Below are 24,199 nucleotides of genomic sequence, written 5' to 3'. Positions count from 1 at the left end.
TCACAGAGCTCCACCTGCTTCTGCCTCTTAAGTGCTAGGATTAAAGATATGTGTCACTGCACTGGGTAGATATACCTCTTACAAAGAACACCCATGCCAATTTCAGGGAGTCCAGGAATTGAAGGCTAGCCTGGGCAACATGATATCCTGTCTCAAAAACACTGTGGCTGGGACTGTAGGTTTGTACTGCCTTGTGTATATCTGCTTCTGCCATATATTTCAAGTCACATTTTTGATGCATTTCTGTCTTTAAGTTTTTTTTAAGAGTTTGAGGTTGAATTTTTCCTTTGTAGTTGAATCATGCCATAAGCGTCGGAAGCCGTACTCACCTCTGCTTTTCTGCTTTTCTGACTTCTACAGTTATAGCCCTGAATAATTAGGGGTGCTAGCTAAAGCAGAGGGCTTGTAAATTTGAGGTCAGCCTGGGCTATGTAAAGATCATGTCTCAAGGGAAAACAGAACTGCACAGAACTAGTTGTAATTACAACCCCTTGAAATAGTACTGCAGGCCCTGGGGAGCCATGCCATTTTCCAACCGATCATAACTATTCTTTTTTTTTTATCCCCCCCAAATTGGTGTAAGGACTGAATAGTGTGAAGCACAGGGAAGCTTATTTCATGCTGTGACAGATTAGCTGAGCGGGGGAGAGGGAGGTCGGGCGCCTTTCCTTAAGACTGATCAGATTTGTCTTTTCAATAGGAGCTCTGTCTAAACATCATTCCAACTTTTGCAAATCTTATAGACTACCCATCCATGAAAAATGCTTTGATTCCAAGAATTAAAAATGCCTGTTTACAAACGTCTTCCCTTGCTGTAAGTGCTTACATGTCAGTGTTTGTCTTTGACTGCTCAGTACCTGACATCATTTCCCAGTGAGCAATAACTCACTTATGCTGCACTTATAGAATTTGTTTTAGTTGGAAATAGCTTGTATATACCATTATAAATGCTTGTATGTAACTTATTTTATATGTAGATGTGTGTGTATGTGTGTGTATAGTCATGCATGTGGTGTGTGTGTGTATAGTCATGCATGTGGTGTGTGTGTGTGTGTGTGTGTGTATAGTCATGCATGTGGTGTGTGTGTGTGTATACTCATGCATGTGGTGTATGTGTGTGTGTTTATAGTCATGCATGTGGTGTGTGTGTGTATGTGTGTGTGTATGTGTGTGTGTGTGTGTGTAGTCATGCATGTGGTGTGTGTGTGTGTATGTGTGTGTGTAGTCATGCATGTGGTGTGTGTGTGTTTGAGTGCTTTAGTACTTTAGTGAGCATGTGGAATGTTGGAGTTGGTTCTCTCCTTCTACCATGTGGTTCCAGGGTTCAAACTCACACAGTTTGGCAGCTCCTTCTGCTGAACCATCTTCTCTGCCCTTCATGAAATGTATATTTCCTGAACTTAATAAATTTGCCTTTTATAAAGCTTGATTTTTGGAGCTTCTCATCCTTATCTAGTGCAGTATGAATTAGAAAAATTCATAGACTTATAGACAAAAGCAGTATAAGTGGCATGATTTTACTATGTAGACATCTAACCTATTTCAGTTGATGCTTCTTCCTAGAAAAACTTTGAGATGGAAGATGGAATACTGAAGTAGTACAAAAAAAATCATTACTAAAAGCATGCAGGGAAATGGAGTTTATTCTCATCTTGTTACTAACTGCCTATGGCCTTGAGCATGTCCTGATACTTCTAGGATGTCCTGATTTTATAATTGACTTTTTAAAATACATGATAAAATTTCAGTTTTTAAAATGCTGCTTCCGAAGCCTCATGCTTCATTTATGCCATTATGAATTTATCTTAATCTAGCCCAGTTCTCTATAAATATTCAGGGGTAGATGAAGAACACACAGACACTCGGTGACCTGCATGAGAGCCTTGCTGAGGTCTGTGTCTTCTAAAGATGCTGATCAGGGTTGGTCCTTGAAAACATGGTGCTTCAGAGCACAGACAGGAATACTCACTCTAGAATGGGTGTGCATTTCACATCTCACTTTTACAATGCATTTTAGATGGGACTCTCAGTGCTCCCTGCTCACCTTTGCGTGGCACATATGTATTTCTGTATTTATTTATAGCCTTATTCTCTAGGGTCTGGCAGTTTTACTTGGGAAATGCCTAAAACATAAATCATTGATTAAGCTTGTCTGAAAATGAAGAAAACTGATGTATAGCTGGGTAGAATGTTTCAAGAGGTGTATTCATGACTTGTCTAGTATTGCATACATCATGAAGGAAAATAAAATTACACCAGCATTGTAGTTTACACCCAGCAGGTGCATTAGCTCTTCTACAGTAAACTGATTGTGAGAACAAGCTAAACCTGCAGATAGCATTTTAGATTTATAGTATTCTGGGCTTAAATTTAGGAAATAGTTGTTCATATTTTTCAGAAATGGAAAAACTTCATTTTTCTGTACAAACATTAATGAATTTTCTGTTTAGTTTTTTTAGAGTTGAGTTTCATTGATATTATGGTTTAATTAATACTATGGGTATGACTTTATGGTACTCTTTTTTGGGGGTTGGGGGAAGACTTGGTACTCACGTGGTCTTAACCATGTGAGCACGCAGAAGAATGCTCCTACTGAACTATATTCCTGCCCCTTCCTCCCTTTTTTTGTGGATTGGATTTCTATGTTTTAGAGTAGCCCAGGCTGAAGCTGACCTTGAACTTGCTATATTAGCTGACCTTTACATACCTGACCTTCTGCTTCTCCCAAATGCTGACTTCTCTGTGTGTCACTGTGCTGAGCCCCAGTCCACTTCTTGTTATCTTAGGACATGGTCTCACTCAGTTGCCTAAGCTGGCCTTGAGTTTGCTCTGTAGCCCAGGCAGGCCTTGAACTTGAGCTCTTCCCACTCCCATCTTCTGAGTAACTAAATTACAGTCCCGGGCCAACAGACCTGGCCTAATGGACTGTGTCTTAGTAAACCCCAGTTAAAGGGGCCAGTGAGATGGCTCAGTGGGTAGCATGCTGCCAACCTGAACACCTGTTTTGATCCCTACAATCTACTTGCTGGAAGAAGAGAACCACTGTGGCAAGTTATCTTCTGACTTCCACATGCATGCCGTGGAGCGCCATGTGGAACATAGCCACCAACATTTAGTCAGTCAGTAAATGTAATGAATTCCAGCCAAACCTAGGGTATATTGTGTATCAAAAGTTGAGTGAATTAGAAATTTTAGCTTACAAATGGTAGATGTTAGTAAGTATATTTAAGAACAATTTTATATGAGATTGGGAGCATGCACGGAGGTATGGCCATAGATAAATATGGATAATTTCAGTTAAAATATTTAGTTTTAAGAATGACTTGAACATCATGTAAAGTAGCTGAATCACTGTGAAATTGGCCACTTGGTGGAGTATATTCCCTTTTATAGTTAACTCTTACTAGTAAACATATAGAAGCTTTTAAAGAACTGATATCAATTGTAGGGCTGGGATTGTTGCTCACTGACAGCTTGGTTAGTAGGCGCTGGTTTCATTCCCTAGCATCATAGAGATGAATAAATGAGTGAATGAATGAGTGTTACAAAGTTGAACCTGTTCCTTATTTTTATCTACTAGTATCTCAGTGAACCAGTCTGTAGTTCTTTCTGTAATATGTCAGGTAAATCAGTAAAATGAGTGAATTTCTTATGTTAATAAAGCCATGCTTTATAAAATCTACTTCAGTAAATCTATTTTTATTGAGATTTTTAGCATTTGTCTCTTTGATGACTAAATTTATACTAAGTACTTCATTTTACATTAACAAAACCATATATGACAAATTTACATGCAGTTTCTTTCTTTTAATAGGTTCGTGTGAATTCATTAGTGTGTTTAGGAAAGATCCTGGAGTACTTGGATAAGTGGTTTGTACTTGATGATATCCTACCCTTCTTACAGCAGATTCCCTCCAAGGAACCTGCAGTCCTCATGGGGATTTTAGGTAGCTGAAAACTTAATGTCATTTGCTATCATCTTCATTTTATATAATAGTTGTGTAATAAAATGTTCAATCTATAAAACCATTGTACTTTATGTATATGACATTTATCAGTTGTAGAATGATTGGATAAGTGCTGCAATGTAACTTTTCTCTATTTTAACAGCAAAGAAAGTAGACTCTTGTCATTTATAGAAGGCCTGGGCTATAGTGGGACACTTGACTAGTATGGGCCAGTTCTGGATTTGACTTCCAGAATTTGAGGAGCAAGAAGTAATATAATCTTGGACGATATGATAGTGTATAATTATCTTCTATAAAGTACAAGAGACAAAGGTACTGCAGTGAGTGTTCCTTGCAGAAGAAACGAGTGGAGGAGTAGACTGTAGTCCTCCCGGCACCTGTATTTAAACAGGTGAACAGATGCGCCAAATTTAAGGATGAGGAGGTCACTCTATAACCTCATTGCTGGATTATAGTAACCATGCCTTTAGTTTTGGGTTGTCATTAAACCAAAAGAGCACAGGGTGAATATCCTATGTGTTTATAAGCCTGGGCTGATAGTGTAGCCAAAGTCATTGTGGTCCACATTAAAAGAGGCCTCCCCATTCTAAGAAGAGGAAAGCTGCACCACACCAGTTTCCAAAAAGACTTGCTAAAAATACAGTATTTTCATGGTTCCTATGAACTTCATGTGTTAACTGCTCAAATGTGTTACTCTGTTTTCAGGTATTTATAAATGTACTTTTACTCATAAAAAGTTGGGAATCACCAAAGAGCAGCTGGCTGGAAAAGTACTGCCTCATCTCATCCCCCTGAGCATTGAAAACAATCTTAACCTCAATCAGGTGGGACATTTTATGTGTATTCAGTTTCTTTCCCTGTTTGCTACTTGCATTATGTGCTTTATTATATTACACATGTAGGTGGCCAGAACAAGTAAACCATGCCATGAAGTTAATTCAAGTTACGGAGTAGAAAGATAGATGTTATTAAAGCCTAATTGGAGGAGGTGGGCAGGATGCTGAAAGATTTTAAGATTGCCTCCACTACATTTGGGTCTGTGTGGTGACACAAACAGTCACAGACTGTATTTGGATATTATTGCTACATAACAAATGACCGTAAGTTGAGTGTTTTAGTATTTTTAAGCAATGCATACTTAATTAATCTTAAATTTTCTATGAGTCAGCCATGCCAGGTCTTAGCTTAGTTAAACTTGTTATTATAATCAAGAACTTGGGTCTCATTTGAAGGTCCACCTGATGACTCATAGGGTTCTTAGTTTGCTTAAATGATTGTTGGCAGGATTTGTCTCCCTTTGGGCTGTTGGGCTGAGGGTCTTAGCTATGTGTTAGACAGATGCTACTGTCAGTTCTGTACACAGTTCCCTTCCCAAGCAGCCTTGTCCAGCCAGACTGAAGTCAGTGTCTTGTTATGTACCAAAGAACGTGTAATACCCTGTTAGCTTTGTCATATTTTATTGTTTGGAGGCAAGTGTGGGTCTTACTCATCCTGTACAATAGGGGGTATACAGTGACATAAATAGTAGAGAGGAGTAGGAACTGTGAACCATGTTAAGACCCCCTGCCACAGAGGAGTAATGAGATGAAATAAAGTATGGTAATATTGGTGGGCTTAGGTATCTATACGCTTTAGATTAAGTATTTAACTTTGAAGAAGTAAATTTTTGAGCAAAGGGGAGATGTGTGTTCAAAAATTGCTACAGAATTGTCTCTCTGCATAGCTTTTGTGATAGTTCTCGCACAGCTGGTGTGCACCAGTGGCATAGTGTGTATAGTCTCAAGGCCCGTGTTCTGCTGCTGCTCCATTATAACATAAGTCATAATGCAGTACCAGAAAGACCGATCAAGAGAAAACAGTAGAACCTTCTGTCGAATGAAACGTGTCAGACTGAGAAAAGCTACTGTGTTGTGTAATGAGTATCAGCAAGAAATAGGCAGGGAAGATTTAGAATTAGGATAGAAAAGTGAATCACAGCAGTGAAGAAAGAAGAGCAGGGGGAGAGGAAGCACTGGGGGGGGGGTAGTGCTGAGCAGGCAGAGTTCTGAAGGTGAAGAAATGTGTGATTTGTTAGCCCCGAGCTTTCCTTTGAAGTCGTAAAGAAAGCCTTCAAAGCTTTGCTTCTTGATGTAATGCTTGCTTTCTACCTCAGGTGTCAGGTTAGGGTTGGCAGATGGGAGACAGTGAATATGAAGAGGAATACTACAGTCTGCCTGATTAGGATATTTTCAAACATTTTCAGCAGGAAATGGCTAGAGAGAAGGCTCAGTGGTTAAGAGCACTTGTTACGCTTGTAGAGGACCCGGATTGCTTCCTTACCCACACGGTGGTTCACAACCATTGGATCGAGAGGCCCTGATGCCCTCTTCTGACCTCTGTGGACACCAGGCATGCACATGGCCTGCGTACATACTTGCAGGCAAAATAGTCATATACATAAAATAGAATAGAATAAATTTAAAAATCCCAGGTGCTTATTTTAGGATACATAGTTCTATATAAAGTGCTTTGTGATTTTGGAGGGCCTATTTTTATCTGCAGAAATCATTTGAATCCTACCTTTTGCTAATTTTTCTTTGGTTTAGGATGGCTGTGGTCTGTTTTCCTGTTCCTTTTCTTATTAAGCGTGCTAACTCAAGAATGCCCTCTTCTGTTGGTTTTGATTTTAAGTAGTTTAAATATATTAAGTAGAAAAGAGTATATTTATATAGACAATTAAGTATTGAAAGCCACCATTACCAGTTCCAAGGTAGCCAAAGTCTGCCTTGCAGGTAGACCCAAGACCGGCAGATAGAAGCTGCTGCGTTCAGCCCATTCTGTACAAGCTCTGTGAGAAAGCGGGGTGGGTCTCACCAACGGAATGCTGAACAAATGAACTGGATACAGAAGATGCTTTACTGAGTGCTTTCACTCTTGCGTGTATGAAAACTGTCTGTTGCATGCTACTGCAGAGCAGAATAGTGTTGGCACAGAGTGTAGGGTTGGCAGACAACCTGACGAGAGTACCAGAGAGCCTCTGAGGTGCTGCCAGTGCTTCGCGTTAGTTGCCTTGGATAAGTTCAGTCTCTGCCTTATTTGAGCTTCGTACATAATGTTTTGTTACCGTGCTGTCTAGTTTTAAATAAGTCCAGTTAGCAGGAAGTCATGGTGAACTTAAACAAATACACTTTTTAGCACGTATTAAGATGAAGTGCTGCTGGTAGCACATGCTGAGAGGCAGTGGAATGCTTCGGAGGCATAGCATGGATTGTAACTGCCATGCCAGCTCTTGACTGTCTGTGACTTTCTGTGTCTTGCTTAGTCCAATGTCCTCATCTGTAAAAGTAAAAGTCTTAAACTTAGTTTGAAGAGTTGTAAAGACTGAAAACATTGTAATACATGTTCATACATGCTTATAAGATTTATAGAGTGGAGGAACACGGTTTCTAGTTTTTGTATATATAGTATCATTCAAATAAATTATTTATGATAGCTAGGAAGTGCCATAAGACTAAAGTTTAATGAAAATTTAACCTATATTAAAATACAGTATTAGATTACTTTACAAACTTCTATTATCAGAGTAAATTATGAATGTTTAATGTTTCTACTATCTTTTTAGAAAACAAGTTTATTTTAGCCAAACATTGTTTTTTATGAAAAAGCAAGGATTTCTAAGTATTTTAAAATGAACTTTCTCCTAGTTGGCACAAATTGTCAATGTGTGACTGCCAGTAGTAAACTTACTTAAAACCTCTGAGAAGTAGCTGTTAGATCAATAAAGACATGACACTCACTGAGATGTGTTTTCCGGAACATAAAGCCTCATTGGCCATCATGTCACCTCCAACTTGCTCTGGCATTATGACTTGTGTGGACTGCCCTGTTGTGCTTGGGTGTGTAAGTGAGTCCGTTCCCTGGGATTGTCTTACTGAGTTGTTGGAATTGATTCCATGAGCTGCAAAGGCACTGCGCCCTCACCATATCCATCTCTTACTATGCCAGTTCAGCTCCTTCATTGCCGTCATAAAGGAGATGCTGAGCAGACTGGAGTCTGAACACAGGACTAAGCTGGAGCAGCTTCACATAATGCAGGAGCAGCAGAGGTGAGCAGCTGCATGTGTGTAGCATATGGACCGTGAGTTCAGGACAGCTCATGATTGATTTTTCTGGAAGAATGATGGATTTTTCATTTGATTGTATACGAACCACAGCATATGTGGATGTCAGAGGATGGCTTGTAAGACTTAGTTTCTCCTTGCACTATGTGAGTTGAGCTCAGATTGTAAGTCTGCAGAAGTGCCTTTTCCTGCTGAGACATCTCACTGGTCCAAATATTTCCCCCAAGGTTTATTTATCTATTATATGTATGTGTGTGTACCAGTGTATATGTTTGTGCATGTGGGTGCCCCTGTAGTCCAGAATAGGGCATTGGATGCCTCTGGAACTGGAGTTACAAGTGTGTGTGAGTCACCTGGTATGGGTAGTGGGAACTGAACTTGACCATCTGGAGGAGCAGCAAGTGCTTTTAACTGCTGAGCCGTCTCTCCCCTGCTGGCCCGAAGAATAAACGTTGAATTAAAAAACAAAAAAAACAAAACAAAAATATATGCAGACATTTAAAAAATTATTGATTGATTGTGTATTTAGGAGGGTGAAAGAGAGGGAGAATGTGTGTGTGTGTGTTTGTGTGTGTATAATGTGTAATGTGTATACATGAGTGCTGATGCATGCACACCACAGAGCATTAAGGGTGGTTCAGAGGACAGCTCGTGGGAGTGGCTTCCTCCTCCCCCTTGTTGAGGCAGAGTCTCTTCTGTGCTGTACACTCCAGGCTTTGTGACCCTGGAGCTTCCGGTAGATTCTCTAGTCTTTGCCCCATGCTGTAGGATTGCTAGATTTATAGACACATGCCGCCATCTCTGGCTTTTTTTTTAACATGGGTTTTGGGGGTTGAATTCAGGTCAGCAGGCTTTCAAATGGCCCCAGATGATGTCGTCGTCATTATTTGGGCAACAGACATTAACAGTAGAAAATAATGGAAAAATCTGAGCCGGGAATGAAGTTAATGTTTGTTTCTTTTAACTACTGTTCCATAATTTTATGTATCTTGTAGGTCTTTGGACATAGGGAATCAAATGAGCGCTTCTGAGGAGACAAAAGTTACACATTCTGGAAGTCAGGTCAGAAGACATTTATTTTATAGGAAATGTATAAGAGTGCCTCATTTAAGAGTTCTTAGTCTTTAAGGAACAAAATGATTTTGTTATTGAAATGTCTTCAAGCATTGGACTTGTCTTTCAGCAGATTGATAAGGTCTTTAACAACATTGGAGCAGACCTACTAAGTGGTGGTGAATCAGAAAATAGAGAAGACGGGCTGCAGGGTAAACAGAAAAGGGTAAGTTTCTCTACTTACAAAAGCATTTCTAGCTGGACAGTGGTGGCGAATGCCTTTAATCCCAGCACTTGGGAGGCAGAGGCAGGCGGATTTCTCAGTTCGAGGCCAGCCTGGTCTACAGAGTGAGTTCCAGAGTTCCTGGGGATGCTGTGCAACCTCTTGACAGGAGCTGCCTGAGTGTGATTGGGAAGTGTGTTGGGAAGAGTATGTAGAAGCTGTTTTTATTTTCCTTTGCTACTTGACTCCCCTACCTCCCATGGGACTGTGTCTCCATTGCTTGGCTTTGCCTGCATGGTGCCATCACGTGCAGTTAGGCGCTATCTGCCTCTCCTATGTTACTGCTTTCCAGTAATTTATTGTGTGTGTGTGTGTGTGTGGGGAGGGAGATTGTCCACATGAGTACAGGTACCCACAGAGGCCAGGAGTGGGTGTTGGGTCCTCTGATGCTGGAGTTCCAGGGAGTTGTGAGCTGACCTCAGGTCCGGAAGAGCAGGTGCACCCTTTCTAACCACTGCGCCACCTCTTCAACTCCAGCTTCTCAGTATCTGAGCTCTCTTCTTACTGCATTCCTATCAGTGTGAATACCAAATCATTGTCCATTCCTTGCTAGCCCAGCAGCCTTGCCTTTCTCTGTTTTTTTTTTTTTTTTTTTTTTTTTTTTTTTTATTCTGTGGTGACACTTAACATTTCTGGTCTTCAGATGTTCCTTCACTCAGGTTGTTTTTTTGTTTTTTGTTTTGTTTGTTTGGTTCTTTTTGTTGTTTGTTTGTTTCTGATATTGCTTAGGTTAGCCTTGGCCACTTGGTCTCCTGCTTTCACCTTTACATGCAGTGGTTACAGGTTTGTGCCATCCCAGCTCTTTTACCTTGACTTATTCAAAGAATACCTGTCAGTTATTGGATAGCATGATGCTCAGTTCGGAACTGCATGGTATTGTATCATAAACATACTAAGGTTATGCATTAGTTACTTGCTCTTTTACTTAGTGTGTGTGAATATCTGCATATGTGGTATGCACATGCCATGATGTACACTCAGGTCAGAGGTCAGCTTGTAGAAGTCAGTTCTTTCCTTTTATTATGTGAGTCCTGGGGATCAAACGCAGCTTATCACACTTGGTGGCAAGTACCCTTACCTGTTCCTGAGACATCTTACCAAGCCCAGGCTATATTTTTGGCAAAAATACTATAAAAGTGATGGGGGTCCTTTCTTGTTTTATTTTACTAAGGATGTATAATGTTGATATGACTTATTAGTGGTGAATGATAATTTAAAGAAAATTTTAAATTAAATAAAATTTTACTTTACAAGTAACCTGAAATTTGAGTATAATTTTTGTTCTGTTTCCATTTTAAAGATTTGCTGTCCTTATGATTTTGAATAGTATACTATAAAGTAATACTTTCCTATTGAAATTTTGTTTAGTATCCAATAAATCACAATAAATTTCCTACTAATGTTGAGTTCATTCTTGTATTTATTTACAAAATATGATTATCATATTTCTATGTGTACATATATCTATATATAGAGAGCTCATAGACAGTTGAACACAGAGGCTTACAGAACTGTGAAAGGAAGTCATGTGAGCTTGCTGTTCAGTGAAATAGATGAGTGCAAAGTCAGATATCTACTTGATGCAGACATCAACGGCAGAAGAGCATGTTTGTCTAATTCTGTAGTCTCTCACTACTTACAAATTTTTGTGGTATTGAGATTAAACTGAGGGCCTTGGAAATTCTAGGCAAGAACTCTAGCTCAATCCCCAGCCCACTTTTTACTTAAATTTATTATATCTATTTTCTTATTTTGTATGTGGGAATGTATGCATGCCAGAGCATTCATGTGGTGATCAGAGAACAACTGTGAGAGTCATTTGTCTCCTTTCCATCCTGTAGGACCTTGGAATTGAACCCAGGTCATCAGACTTGGTGGCAAGCTCCTTTACCTGCTGAGCCATCTCACTTGCTTTTTTGTGTTATGTGTATGTTTATGTGCACATGTGTGCGTGTGTAAGCATGTGTGTGTGCACATACATGTATGTGTGCCACAGGCCGGCCAGTCTGGGCCTCCCTCAACCCGCGGGGGGAACAGGGTCCTAGTCAGGTAGACAAGGCGTTGGCGAAGAAATGACAGACACAGCACAAGGGAGAGCAGTTTCTGAATGCAATTTGTACAAAGTAGAAATCAGGCTTATATGGTATACAGAGAACAGGGCAAACTACAGAAGTCACGTAGGCAGGAGATGGTCACATCAAGGTCAGTGAGAACAAGCAGCCAAGTGCAAGGCAGAGGAGCAGTGGTGTCCTTCTTCTTGGGCTATTTTGGCAGCCTCGAGATAAATTCTCTGGGTCTGTCTGAGGCAAGTAGCTGAAGGTTGTATTTTAGCACTCCTTGGCTGTAACATAAATAGTGATGAGAGCCCTACAGCTTCTTACTTCTCACTGGCAGTAAAACAGTTTTTCTTTTTGTGGGATGGTTCTGATAAAAAGTGCCTAACTGCTATTTCTAACTTTTGAGACACCCTCTCTGGTAAGACAGCTTCTTAGTAAAAATTCCAAGCTAATTTCAGCTAGGAAATCAATTAGGATTATTGAAACACTGTGAAGGCCAGAAAATAATGTTCAATCTCAGTTTTAACTAATAACGAAATATTTCTTAGGGCACCTTTATGCCTGAATAAAGAAAGCATGCAGATCTCTCCACAGACTTAGCAGAGATCAATCTGGAATACCTCTGAGTTAGGGGATGTCAGTGACTGGGCTACCTCAGGAGACTGACTCCTTTTGAAGTATACGCCTCAGTTCTATGATCAGGTTTTTAGGCCTGTCCCAGGCACAACTGAAGTAGACGAGTTCTGTGTGACATATGTGTATATGTGTGTGCTCATGAGCATGTGTGTGTACACATACCTGTTTTGGTGTGTGTACATGTGTGTGTGTGTGTGTGTGTGTGTGTGTGTGCATTTATGTGTACATGGGTGTAGCAATACTCAATTCTTGCTACTCAAATCGATGCCGGCAGTGCAGGCGCTCCTTGCTACCTGCCTAATGCTCTGGATTCCTGAATGAAATATATGCAAAGTCAGTGTTTATATTTTGATATGTCTTAAACAGCTCAGTGGCTGGGCCACTTCCTAACCTCCATGTGGCTAATCCTCCCTCTGATATCCCCAAGTTATTACTTATTAAAATCTGTATTCTATGTTTGCTGGCCTAGACCCAGACATGTAGCCTCATGATCCCCTGACTCCTACATGGTAGCTGTGCTCTCTGTCTCGCACCTCTCAGGCATAGTGTCGTCCCCCCCCCCCCCCCCCCCCCCACACACACACACATGGCAGATTTCTCCCCTCCCTCCTTCCTGGGTCCTGTTCCCTGGGAATCCTAAATCCTCCTCTTTTGTCTCCTTGCCCACCCATTGGCTGCTGGCAGCTTTATTTACCAATCAAAACCAGCTGGGGCAGGGTCCCTCAGCCTTTCCTGTAGGACATTGCAAACAGATTTTTGGGAAACCTAGTTAGCATGAGAATACAAGCAGCTACACATGTGTGAGTATGTGTGTGTGTGTGTGTGTGTATACATACCTACTGTGGTATATGCTTGTCAGTGTGCATCTGTGTATATGTGTGTGCGAGTATATGTGTGTCCATGTGTGAGTGTATGTGTATGTGCACATACACCTGTTGTGTGTGTGTGTGGAGGTCAGAGGACAATTCAGGTATCAGTGCTGGCTCTCTACTTTGAGACAAGACCACTTGTTTGTTTGCCACTGTGTAGCCATGCTGGCTGCCTGCAAGCTTTCTGGGATTCTCCTGTCTCTACTGGGTATCTCCCTGTAGGATGCTAGGGTCAAAGGTGCTGCTGTATCTAGCTTTACTTGGGTTTTGGAGTACAAACTGAGGTCATCCAACTGCTCTACCCATTAGTCACTCCTCTAGCTTCTTTTTTTAGCTTGTGATTTGAGACACCATCTCTGTAAGTTGGCTTGACTGGCCTTGTGCTCTGTAACCCAAGTCACTGAACTTGTAATGCCTTAGGCTTTCAAGTAGCTGGGATTACAGGTCTGTGCCACTGGGACTGACTCACTAACTCTTTATACTAAGTTAAAGTTTAAGTTATTAAAGTTGAGCAAGAAATCAGTAATTCTAGTTGTAAGTTGTTTTACACTGGTCACGTTGCAGCAGGTCCTGAGATGTGGTGGATTCAGGATCTCCAACACTGGAATGCCGGCTTTCCACTAAGTAGTAAGCACTGCTAAATGAACTGTGGTACACATACCTTACCACAAGTGAAATCTTGTTTTCCAGATGGGGTATAATGTTGTGGTTGATTTTTGTTTTGTTTTCCTTCGTTTTCAGGGGCCACTAACACTTGAAGAAAAACAGAAATTAGCGAAAGAACAGGAACAGGCACAGAAGCTGAAAAGCCAGCAGCCTCTTAAGCCCCAAGTCCACACTCCCATCGCTCCTGTCAAACAGGTCTGTCTCTTTTTGCAGTTTGAAGCATGCTTACAAGTAAGGAGTGGAGATGCACTTAAAGGGTAATGTGCTAAAGTCGTAACTAAGAGTGAGTGTGGGCTCTGTGCTCTGTGGCAGCCCCGAGTCACCCCAACACTCATTGTTTAGTCTCAGTGCTGGCAACCAAAGAGGAAGTGCAGGGAGCTGGTGATTTTTAAGAAAATTTGTGGGTTAATGTGAGCCATTATCAGAAGTGTTCTATTCAGGTCCTTAAGTATTTCTCAGCAGGAAGAAGCTGCCTGTCACCGGCTTCTCAGTTCTGACTGGCTTTGTAGCTAGGTTAGGAAGAGGCACCATCATGGCCTGCATTGATTTCCCTCTGCTCTCCACCCTGGTGCTGCTGCCCTCAAGCATCCTGCACTCACTGCTGGACCTCAGCGTTCTCACTTAACTGCTTCCTGTTCTCATCATCTCTCACTCACTGAAGCTCTTCCTTGAAGGAGGAGATGTTTGAAGGCTAAGGGCAAAATCAGGAATAACTGTTGGATACTTTTAGGAGAATAGAGAAAAGAAATTTCCAGAAATCTTGATGAAATTCAAAATAGAAACTTTACAATTTTCCTGTTTATGATCAATCTGAGAAGAATACCGATTTATATTGGGAGCATTTCACTTGTTTTTTAAACTCAACATGTGCCGACATCAAATCGATTGCCAGAATTTGCTTGCAAGCTGTATAAAAATAAGTAGGAGTGATTACCTGGTCTTCAGGCTCAGTTCTTGGACTTGGTGTAGAAGTTTGTCCTTTATCATGTGATCTGTCAAATAGTTACTAATTGAAAAGGAATTTGGATTTCTTGAGATAAAGTACTTTGCTCTTGTTTTTCAGACTAAGGACTTGACAGACACATTGATGGAAAACATGTCATCTTTGAGCAGCCTTTCTGTTAGCACTCCTAAGATTTCTGCTTCAAGTACCTTCACCTCGATTCCCTCCACGGGCCTCAGCATGATGTTTTCAACACCCATTGATAATACAAAGAGAAATCTGACCAATGGCCTAAATGCCAACATGGGCTTTCAGCCGTCAGGGTTCAACATGCCAGTCAATCCAAACCAGAACTTCTTCAGTGGGACGAGCACAGCTGGCGTGACCACCATGACTCTGGGAGCACCTCCCACCATGTCAAACTTCAGTCCTTTGAGTATTCCTCCTGCTAGCGTGAAGCCGGCGCAACAGAGACCAACCGATATGTCTGCCCTTAATAATCTCTTTGGCCCTCAGAAACCTAAAGTTAGCATGAACCAGCTATCCCAACAGAAACCAAATCAGTGGCTGAATCAATTTGCACCTCCTCAAGGTTCTCCAGGCATGGGCGGCGCAGCCATGGGCACACAGGTGAATGTGATGGGACAGGCTGCCTTTGGTATGCAGAGCAACCCTTTCTTCAACCCACAGAACTTTGCACAGCCACCACCAACCACTATGACCAGTAGCAGTTCAGCTAGCAATGATCTGAAAGATCTTTTTGGGTGACATGTCCTGTGCTGCTTTTTGGGGGCTCACTGCAGTTTCAATCATGGGAAAGCTGATTTTCATCAGTGTGTAGCTGGCTTGCAGAAACTGCTTCTGTGGGAGATGGATTGTTTCTGTGACAGAAAACACCTGCTTCCATACCAGCCAGCATAGGAGTTGTGTGGATCCTAACAAGTTGAAATTTTTAAAGCATAGAGGATTTTCTCCCTATTTCAAACTTCTCTTCAGGTTTTTAAAGATCCAGTCCTTAATAGTCTCAAAGTGCAAAGGACAACCGAATTACCCTGAATAGCAGTTTTTAAATCAGATGTTTTATTTTGGCTTGTAAATCTTCTTATTAAAAACCTTGAGTTGATGGTAACTGGAAGTCCACCTGGTAACTACCTTCATATTCACTTGTTTTCATTGAAAGGGAAGAATCTTAATGCTGTGCTAATTTGTGCATTTGTAAAATAATGGGCGGTAACACAGAAAGGATTGGGTCATTTTTTCCAGTCTTATTTTTCAAAGAAATGTATGCTTAGTAAAAGCACAGCAAAAATGCTGCAAAATTAACTTATATTAATTTCATTGGTTTAAAAAACATTAATCATTTTAAATGCAAACTAATCATTGTAAGTTATATTTTAGCATGATCTGCCTCAAATAGCAATGTATTTTTCTGCCTTTACTTGAATATATTTAGGCTCACTTTCTTCCCTGTTGTATCACAGAAGAGCTATGTACTGATCTGTACAGAAGACAGACAGAGCACTCTGACACGATATTCTCAGCTACTGCCTTCATACTTGATTTTTAGTTCAAACTTCTGAGGTTACGCATATATGAATTACATTTTCAAAAGGAGATTTGTAAAAAAAAATAATTACACTATATTTAATGAGTAAACTTTTGAGATTTCTGCCATATTGTTTAAGTATAGTACAGCCTAAAAATGAGCAAGCCATTGGGTACCAACAGGTTCAATGTTAGCTTGCTGTGATGTCTGACCTCACTGGTTACTACTACTACAGTTTCTTTTCTAGATGTCCCAGAAACTTTGTGTTCGGACATTTTAGTGTCTGTAACCAGTCACTGTTAGGAAGGAAGGAGTCAATTCTAAGAGGCCACACCTCACTTTTCAGAACCGTTCTGATGTCTGTCGTTAACTTGCTGATCCTACCACAGAGCCTTATGCTATAGACGTCATTTGTATTTTTAAAAAGTATATTCCACTGTTATGTGATAATTATAAAACTCCTAAAAAACTCTGTATGTATTATAGTTGCTGCCATACAGTTTGTGGTTTTTAATTATCTGGAACCAGCAATCCTTAAATAAATCGTATGAAGTTTATTAAATGGCTGAATGTTCATTCAGAATATATCTACATGTGTGCACATGATGGGTATAAATTGTAGGACTTGGTTACAAAGTGCAGTTCATGCTGATACCAGTGCTGATAACATCCAGTTCAAGCACACTTGTAAAAAACGTGAGTCAGCAGTCACACCGTGCTCCTGAGTGTGCCACACTCGGGTGGCGTGGCTTCAAAAGGGCTGGAGGATGCAAAGAAGTCTCAGGAATGAAAAGCAGGTTCTGTCAGATACCTTCACAACTTTACCTCATTTATTTTTATCACGATACTATTATTTCTTTTGAGAAATGTTTTATATGGAATAAAATTGTTATTGAAGAACATTTCTTTGAAACAGTTCAGTACTTATTTTAAATTTTTTACGTGTGTGTGTTTTGCCCACTCAGTGACTGAATTATTTGTTTTAAAATTTTGAGGTCTCACTCTTCTTGGTTGGCCTCAAATTCAGAGATCCACTTGCCTCTGCTTGCCGAGTGCTAGGGGGAAATGCCAGATAATTGTTGATTTTTAAAAATAGCTTGTAGTATTTCGCTAATTTTATGTATATGTGTGATATATCTCGATCCCAACCACCCCTACTCTTCCTTTGCACACCTCCCCATACTTTGTAATTTACTGCTTTTGGAATATTTTAAGACAAATGAGTCTGTAACCATTCGAATTACCTAAGACTTGAATGTCTTTCAAGCTTAAATACACATGTAAGACATCCATTTGTTTGTTTTGATACAGTGTCTCACAGTATATATAGCTCAGGCTGGCTCCAGACTCTATTTCCCCCTGCCTCAGCCTCCTGGATGATGTAACTACAAGTATACACTGGCTCGAACACATTTTGTATTGCAACCACTATGTAAAATACACAGCGGGAAGAAAAGCCTGAGAGAATGCCTTTAGTAGAAGTATACTTATTTTATGCCTTATTAAGAGTATACATGTTAAGAGTATGCCTTATTTTATGGTTGGTATTTAAAACCCTAGAAGGGTTTCACAACGTGGTTTGGGTCAAATGGAGTTAAGCCCTGTCTCCCTCTCTCTGAGCAAATGTAGATCAGAGGGTCCAAGAACTCAGACTAGAAGTGGATGCTGCATTTTCTGACCACCTGGAGTTTGGTGCTCTGTATTCCTTTTGTGAATTCTTCTGGAGATGCTTTAGTTGAGACTGATTTATGTAGCAAGCACTGTTAGTTTGGCCTCACCAGTAAGTACGCTGGAAAATTACTGTTGAAGATGGAGCAAAGTAGGAGGTGCCAGAAATCTACATAGTCAAACTCAGTGTCAGGGCTGCTGATCTGGATGACAGATGGGGACAGTTATGGGGCGCGGGGTGGGGAATGGGAGTGGGGGAGGATACAACACTCAGGTCAGTGGTGCTGGCAGCGCATAAATGTGTAATGGAATTAAAGTTTGTAACCTTGGGGAAGAGAGAGTACAGTTGGAGCAGCCATTTCACTAAATGATGCTTGTTGGGTATTAGAACTCTTCTATTCCAAGCACCAGATTGTTGCTGCAGCTGCAGCCTGGAGTACCTCCCTAGGCTGCAAGCCACATGTTCCCGTTTAAAAAGGTTAAACTCATTTTACTATGTCTTATTTAACTTGTACCATTTGGGTATAGGCTATACTATGTTTTCATTACTTTTCTGGCTTGTTAAGAATTTGCACGTATTTTACATTTAGCACATTCCCAGTTAGACAACTGGGTCTCCACGTGTTTCTGGTAGCTATTCTATTAGATAGTGCCGTTATGTGTATAAGCTGTACTCAGCAGCACAAAGGTGTGAGCTGTGGCACTTTTCAGCTTAGCTCCGAGCTCCAAACTCTGCCAGAACTGGATGCTCTAAACTTGCTCTTTGCTGACAAATGCCAGGCTTCATCAGGAGAGGGCAGTAGAGCTCCGTCACAGAAGCCTAGCTGTCTAAGCAGAGGAGCTGCCTCTGGGCTCCTGTGGAGCAGAGTCAACCTTGCCACTGTGGCCCAGTGCTCTTCCTTATGGTGGAAACAGATTGGGATTTCCTACAAAAGTGATAGTAGGGTTGAGCTTCCCCATCTTAGGCACCCTGTTTTAAAACAAAGCCTTTTCCTTGGCACATAGCCTCTGCTCTGCTGCATGTTAGGGCACGTGCTATTTGGTGTCTTTTTGCATCTTACTCTTCTTTAGTTAACTGGCCTCTAGCTAATACTTTCTTTATTAAAAATTTCCCATTTGTGAGTCTTTCAGGGCGCTGCCCTTCTCTGGGAAACAACTGATGAATGCTGGCGAAGGACATTGCCTTCAGTTAATGTTAATTCAATTAATTGAATAGCTCCCACCCCTTTTCATGTGAACAGCTCTGGTTAAACTCAGTGGGTCACAAAATGAAACAAAGAAAAATGCGAGTATGGGAATGGGACTTGTGAGGGGTTTGATGGGGTGAGAGTCATCAATATGTTGTTATACTTGAAATTGACAAAGAATAAATGTAATTACATTTTTTTTCTCTGTTCAAATAGCATGATGTCTGTCTCCTATGTGATCCTGCTGCAAAAATATTTAAAAGCAGATCCATAGTATACATACTCTGCTAGCAAAGGCATGGGGTGTTATTTGCTAGTTCTATATTAAAGCTTCCCCTTTGAAAAGTTTTGAGCTGGGTATGGTAGCTCAGGTGTGTAATCCCAGCATTTGGGAGGCTGAGGCAGGTAGATTACTGGGCACTGGAGGCCAGCTGGGGCAACATAGTAAGTTTAGGGGCAGTCAGAGGGTAAAGTATTTCACAGGAAGAACAAGCAGGGTTATTCTGAAATGTGCTGATGATAGTGGAAGTATGGTTCATTTGCTTCAGATCTATTTGATAGACACACACACAAAACCAGTGGCCTAGGTTGCTGATGAACTCTGTGTTTGACTTTTCATGCAAAGGTACAGTATAGAGACATGTCTGGAATTTGTACATAAAAGTCAACATTGATCAAAGTTTAAATGTCACTCATGACTCTAAGCCTGCTGGTCTTTCAAATTGTAGTGATGCACTGTCGCCAAAATGAGGCATGCTAGAAGCATGCAGTGCATGGACTTTGGAGCTAGATAAAGGTGTATTTGTCTTCTGTTTTTTAAAGAATTAGGCCAGAGTTACTTATTTGTTCATGAGTTGGAACAAAGCCAAAATTGTAAAAGAAAAAAAAATAAAAACAAGCTGAAATCCTCTTTGTGTTTACTTGATTATGAGACCAAGTCTTGCTGTCTTGACTGTCTGTCACCCCAGCTTCTTGGGTTCTGGGATTACAGGCATTCATCACGGAGCCAAGTTATGGGAGATTGTTTTTGTACATTGAGGAAAAGGCTTTCCAGGGAAGCAGCTATCCTCTTGGGACTCCTCACATCTAAGGAGTTCCTTTTGGTTTTGGTTCCAGTCATGTGAGTATGTGACTGACATTCTAGCAGCACCAACACTACATACACTTACCAGAGAGCAATTGTCAAAATTTCATTTTCAGAAGTGTCTTTGAATAGACTTAAGGATTCGCTTCTCTAGACACTGAGTTAAACCCACTGGAGCCTTGTGTGCCTGAGTTGGGGCCATGTGCTGTCACCTTTGTCACATTTAGCTTTGACCTGTTATGAAACCAGCATTGGTGCCAGGAACGTCTGGCATGTTCTAATCTGAAATAGCTTCTCTGAGTTGATGAAGGACAAATGTTGGCCTTCAGGTCAGGGGGAGTGAAGGTTGTTAGTCGTCAACTTATTACAAACTGGGATCCTCCCAGGTGATGGTCTCAGTCAAGGTCTGTCTACGTTTAGTTGGCCTATGACATGTTGGGGGTATCTTAAGTAGATGGCCTGGAAAGACTCAATCCACCGTGAGGGGCACCATCCATTATGCAGGAGATTCTGAATGGTGTAAGAGCAGAGAAATTCACTGAGCTTGTTTCTCTCTGCCCCTCATTGTAGATACAGCGTACTTGCTGTTTTCAAGTTCCTGCCTTGGCTTCCCCACAATGACGAGCTATAACCTGGAACTGTTGACTGAACAGATCTCTCTCTACTGCTTTTTGTTGGGGTGTTTTATCGCAGCAACAGAAGAGGATCTAGAACATGTACTTCTAAGCAACTGCTTGCTCTGTTCTTTTTAGAATCTCCAAATAGCAAAGCGGGTATGGACAGCAAAAAGGGACAGCCAAATTTTTAGGGTACTATATCAAACATACAGGGTGTCACTAGAATACAGGGCTCAAAATGCTTAGATTTCTGGCTTCAATGTTTTGTTTTTAAGCCCTTCTTTGCTGTGATTTTCTTTTTTATATAAATATTTTATTTTAAATGATGTATGTATGTGTATGCCTGGGTGCAAGTTTGTACACCTGAGTGCAGTTGCTCTCAGAGGCCAGAAGAGTGTATCAGATCCTCTGGGACTGGAGATCCAGGTTGCTGCGAGCTAGTGGTGTGGATGCTGGGAACCAACTGTATGTCCTCCATAAGCATCCACACTACTGGCTTAACCAACCACTGAGCCACATCTCCAGTCCATGATTTGCTTTCTTAAAAGATAGAAGCACACGACGTTCGTGGATGCTCCTGCTTTGGAATTAGAGTAAATATTTACATGGAGTGAGTTTAAATCTGTGTCTTTCACAATGCAGAGCAAGTTTTCTCAGGCAAATTATGGGTCATATCTTCCCAGCACAGGGAGGGTGGTAATGTGTGTGAAGTTCCTGGCATGGCTGCTGTAGATTGGTAAGTACCCTAGACGCTCATGCTTCACCACAATGCCTGATGACTTCAAAGCACTTGAATGAAAAACAAATGCACAATTTGTCACCCAACACAATTTGAATGCTTTCATTCTTAAAAAAAAAAAAAAAAGCTTCTAAAGTGTTGCAGACTTGGAACTGTGAATTTCTCGGGGTACAAATATGAACAGGCTGGGGCGAGGACCCCAGGTTTACTAAGCAGAGAGAGAGAGCTGCCACGTAGGCTGTGCCTGGGAGCCAGGAAGCAGGCACCTGGGCTAGTCTGGGGAAGCTCTCCCCAGAGGAGACAGGGCCTGAGCTTGGACATTCAAAGCCCTTTAGAAGGGTGTTTGTGCTAACAGGGTTACAGAGGAGCCACATTTTCTCAGATTAAATCAGAGAATCCTGGGCATGGGATTAGTTGAGATAACTCCCCAAGTCCTTCTGAAATCAGGGTTGTATTGAATTGACCAAATTTGATTATCATCGTTATTGTTATGTACTCTATTGTTATTTTATTTTATTTTTTTGAGACAGGGTTTTACTGTGTAGCCCTGGTTGTCCTGGAACTTACTCTGTAGACCAGAATGGTCTTGATTCCCAGAGATCTGCCTGCTTCTGCTTTCTAAGTGCTGGAATTAAAGACATGCTCCACCACCACCTGGTAATCCTATTTTTAAACACGGTCTCACTATGTATCCTAGAATGGTCTAAAACTTGAGATCCTCCTGCCTCAGCTTCCTCAAGGGCTGCGATCACAGGAGTGCACCACTGTATTGGTTGGCTAATTAACATCTGTTTCACATTATAGCCCAGGCTGGCCTTGTGCTCCTCTTGCTTCCATCTGTCAGATGCTGGGATAGCAAGGCTGAACCATGGACACCTGGCTTGGGATAACTTTTTCTATGCATATGTTGTGTGTGTGGTGTGCATGTGTATATGTGTGTGTTCACATGTGTGGACATGCATGTGTCTGGGTATGGTTGGCATTGGGCATCTTTTGCTGTCACTCTCTGTCTTCTACTCCGAGGCAGCATCTTGCTTTAGCTAGCTTGGTGTGGAGTTACCCTGTCTCCAGGGTGCTGAGCTTATGGGCGGCTACCATGCCCTCTAGGTATTAGAACTCTGATCCTCATGCTTGTGTGGCCAAGCTCTTGTGCCTGTTGGACCATCTCCTTCAAAAACTTTTGATGAGAAGGAAAAGGGGAAGTAGTGTTAGGTTAAAACATTTTGTATTAAGGCAACAAAAAAGCAAATACCAAAAACAATTGACAGTGTTATTTGTATCTAACAATCGATATTTTGAAATATTTTAAAGTATTTTAGAAATTTAATTCACAGGGGTTTAAAATGTGGTAGAATAAATAACATTATTTGAAGACAGTGGCTGATTTCTGGGGAAGTGTGTATACTGTGAATCTACTTAATCTACAAACTACCAGAAGATGTCGCTGTTCTCCAAGTACACGCATATGTGCACACACAAACCTGAACTCCAAGAGGCTGGAGAAAACCTTGTCAGGGTATTTTGCTTGTGGTTTGAGTCATTAGAAGAACAGCACCTCAAGAGAAAGCCTTGTGGGAGATGGGTGAGTTTCTTCCTCATTCTCAACACGATGAAATTATCTGGTCATTCAGGATTTTGTCGTACCTCAGTAACAGCAAAGGTAGACCCAGGGAGATAGCTTAGCAGGTGAACGTGCTTGTCACCAGGCCTGATAACCTCAGTGTGATTCCTGGCATCCCCATGGTAGAAGGAGAGAACCGACTCAGGCAAGTTGTCCTCTGACTTACACACACACACACACACACACACACACACACACACACACACGCACACGCACACGCACACGCACACACACATACACACACACATGCGCACACACACATACACACACACACACACATATACACGCACGCACACTGAATTGGAAAGTAAAGGTGATAAAAGTATCTTAATATGCTTTGTGAGCCTTGCTTTTTGTAACATTTCACTTTCCATCATTCTGTTACAACTGCATTTATGAAATTTACCAGATTTTATAATTAATTTTGGTTCTGGATGTCGTTCTGCATGGAGTATAAAGCAAAGCCATTTTGCCCCCATTGTTTAATGACACATGGTCAAAGGAACCGATGTCTCCACATTTCCTCAAAAGGAGGGGGCAGTGATTCATGGTCCTTCCCAACTGATATTTGCATATAGCCCACAGGTAACAGGTGGTTCAGGAGAAAGAAGGGCAATTCCAGTGGTTACCACTGCAAAGTAGAGTAAGATAGTAATGTGTTTCGTCGTGGAAGCAACCAAGGACAGCAAGCGCATGCGCGAATGGCTTGAGTTTACTGTTTTTGCTTTTTGAGACAGGCTCTTACTAGAAAAATGGCCCTGGAAAGCCTCAAGCTTGTGATGATCCCCCTGCCTCTGCTTCCCAACTGCTAGAATTAAAGGAACATGACATTACTCTTACCTCATAAGTATAAGTTCTTTTATAATAAAACCTTTAGAGTGTGAGTGTGTATGTGTGTGCATGTTCATGTTTATGTGTGTGCACATGTGCGTGTACTTGTGAGTGTGTGCACATGTGTGCATGCAAGAGTGTGTGTGTGTGTGTGTGTGTGTGTATGTGTGTGTGTGTGATGCAGGATGCACATGCATACATGCCATAGTGATCATGGGGACTTCAGAGAACAGCATTTGAGAGTCAGTATTCTTCCACTTTGTTGAGTCAGAGTCTGTCTTGTTTCTGCCATCCTGCCATGGGCCTCTGTCCCCATCTTCTGTCTCCATCT

At 41.2% G+C, this 24,199-nt stretch overlaps 1 protein-coding gene across 9 annotated transcripts in view; it reads left to right on the top strand.

Moving 5' to 3' along the window:
• The window catches only part of Scyl2 (SCY1 like pseudokinase 2), a 52,592-nt gene extending 35,569 nt beyond the window's left edge, over positions 1-17,023 (top strand). For 6 of the 9 annotated variants that reach the window (XM_031348992.1, XM_031348991.1, XM_031348985.1 and 3 more), the window contains 8 exons: positions 701-814; positions 3,815-3,947; positions 4,674-4,792; positions 7,953-8,053; positions 9,064-9,130; positions 9,252-9,347; positions 13,708-13,827; positions 14,696-17,023. In XM_031348992.1, coding sequence (XP_031204852.1) covers positions 701-814; positions 3,815-3,947; positions 4,674-4,792; positions 7,953-8,053; positions 9,064-9,130; positions 9,252-9,347; positions 13,708-13,827; positions 14,696-15,343 — 1,398 coding nt within the window. In that variant the 3' untranslated portion in view covers positions 15,344-17,023. The remainder of the gene's footprint in view (positions 1-700; positions 815-3,814; positions 3,948-4,673; positions 4,793-7,952; positions 8,054-9,063; positions 9,131-9,251; positions 9,348-13,707; positions 13,828-14,695) is intronic. The other 3 variants (XM_031348994.1, XM_031348993.1, XM_031348989.1) reach the window with 1 other exon arrangement.
• The last annotated feature ends 7,176 nt before the right edge of the window (positions 17,024-24,199 follow it).

This window comes from Mastomys coucha, unplaced genomic scaffold, assembly GCF_008632895.1.
Source record: "Mastomys coucha isolate ucsf_1 unplaced genomic scaffold, UCSF_Mcou_1 pScaffold4, whole genome shotgun sequence".
Lineage (NCBI taxonomy): Eukaryota > Metazoa > Chordata > Mammalia > Rodentia > Muridae > Mastomys > Mastomys coucha.
This window is presented reverse-complemented; position numbering and strand designations above follow the sequence as displayed.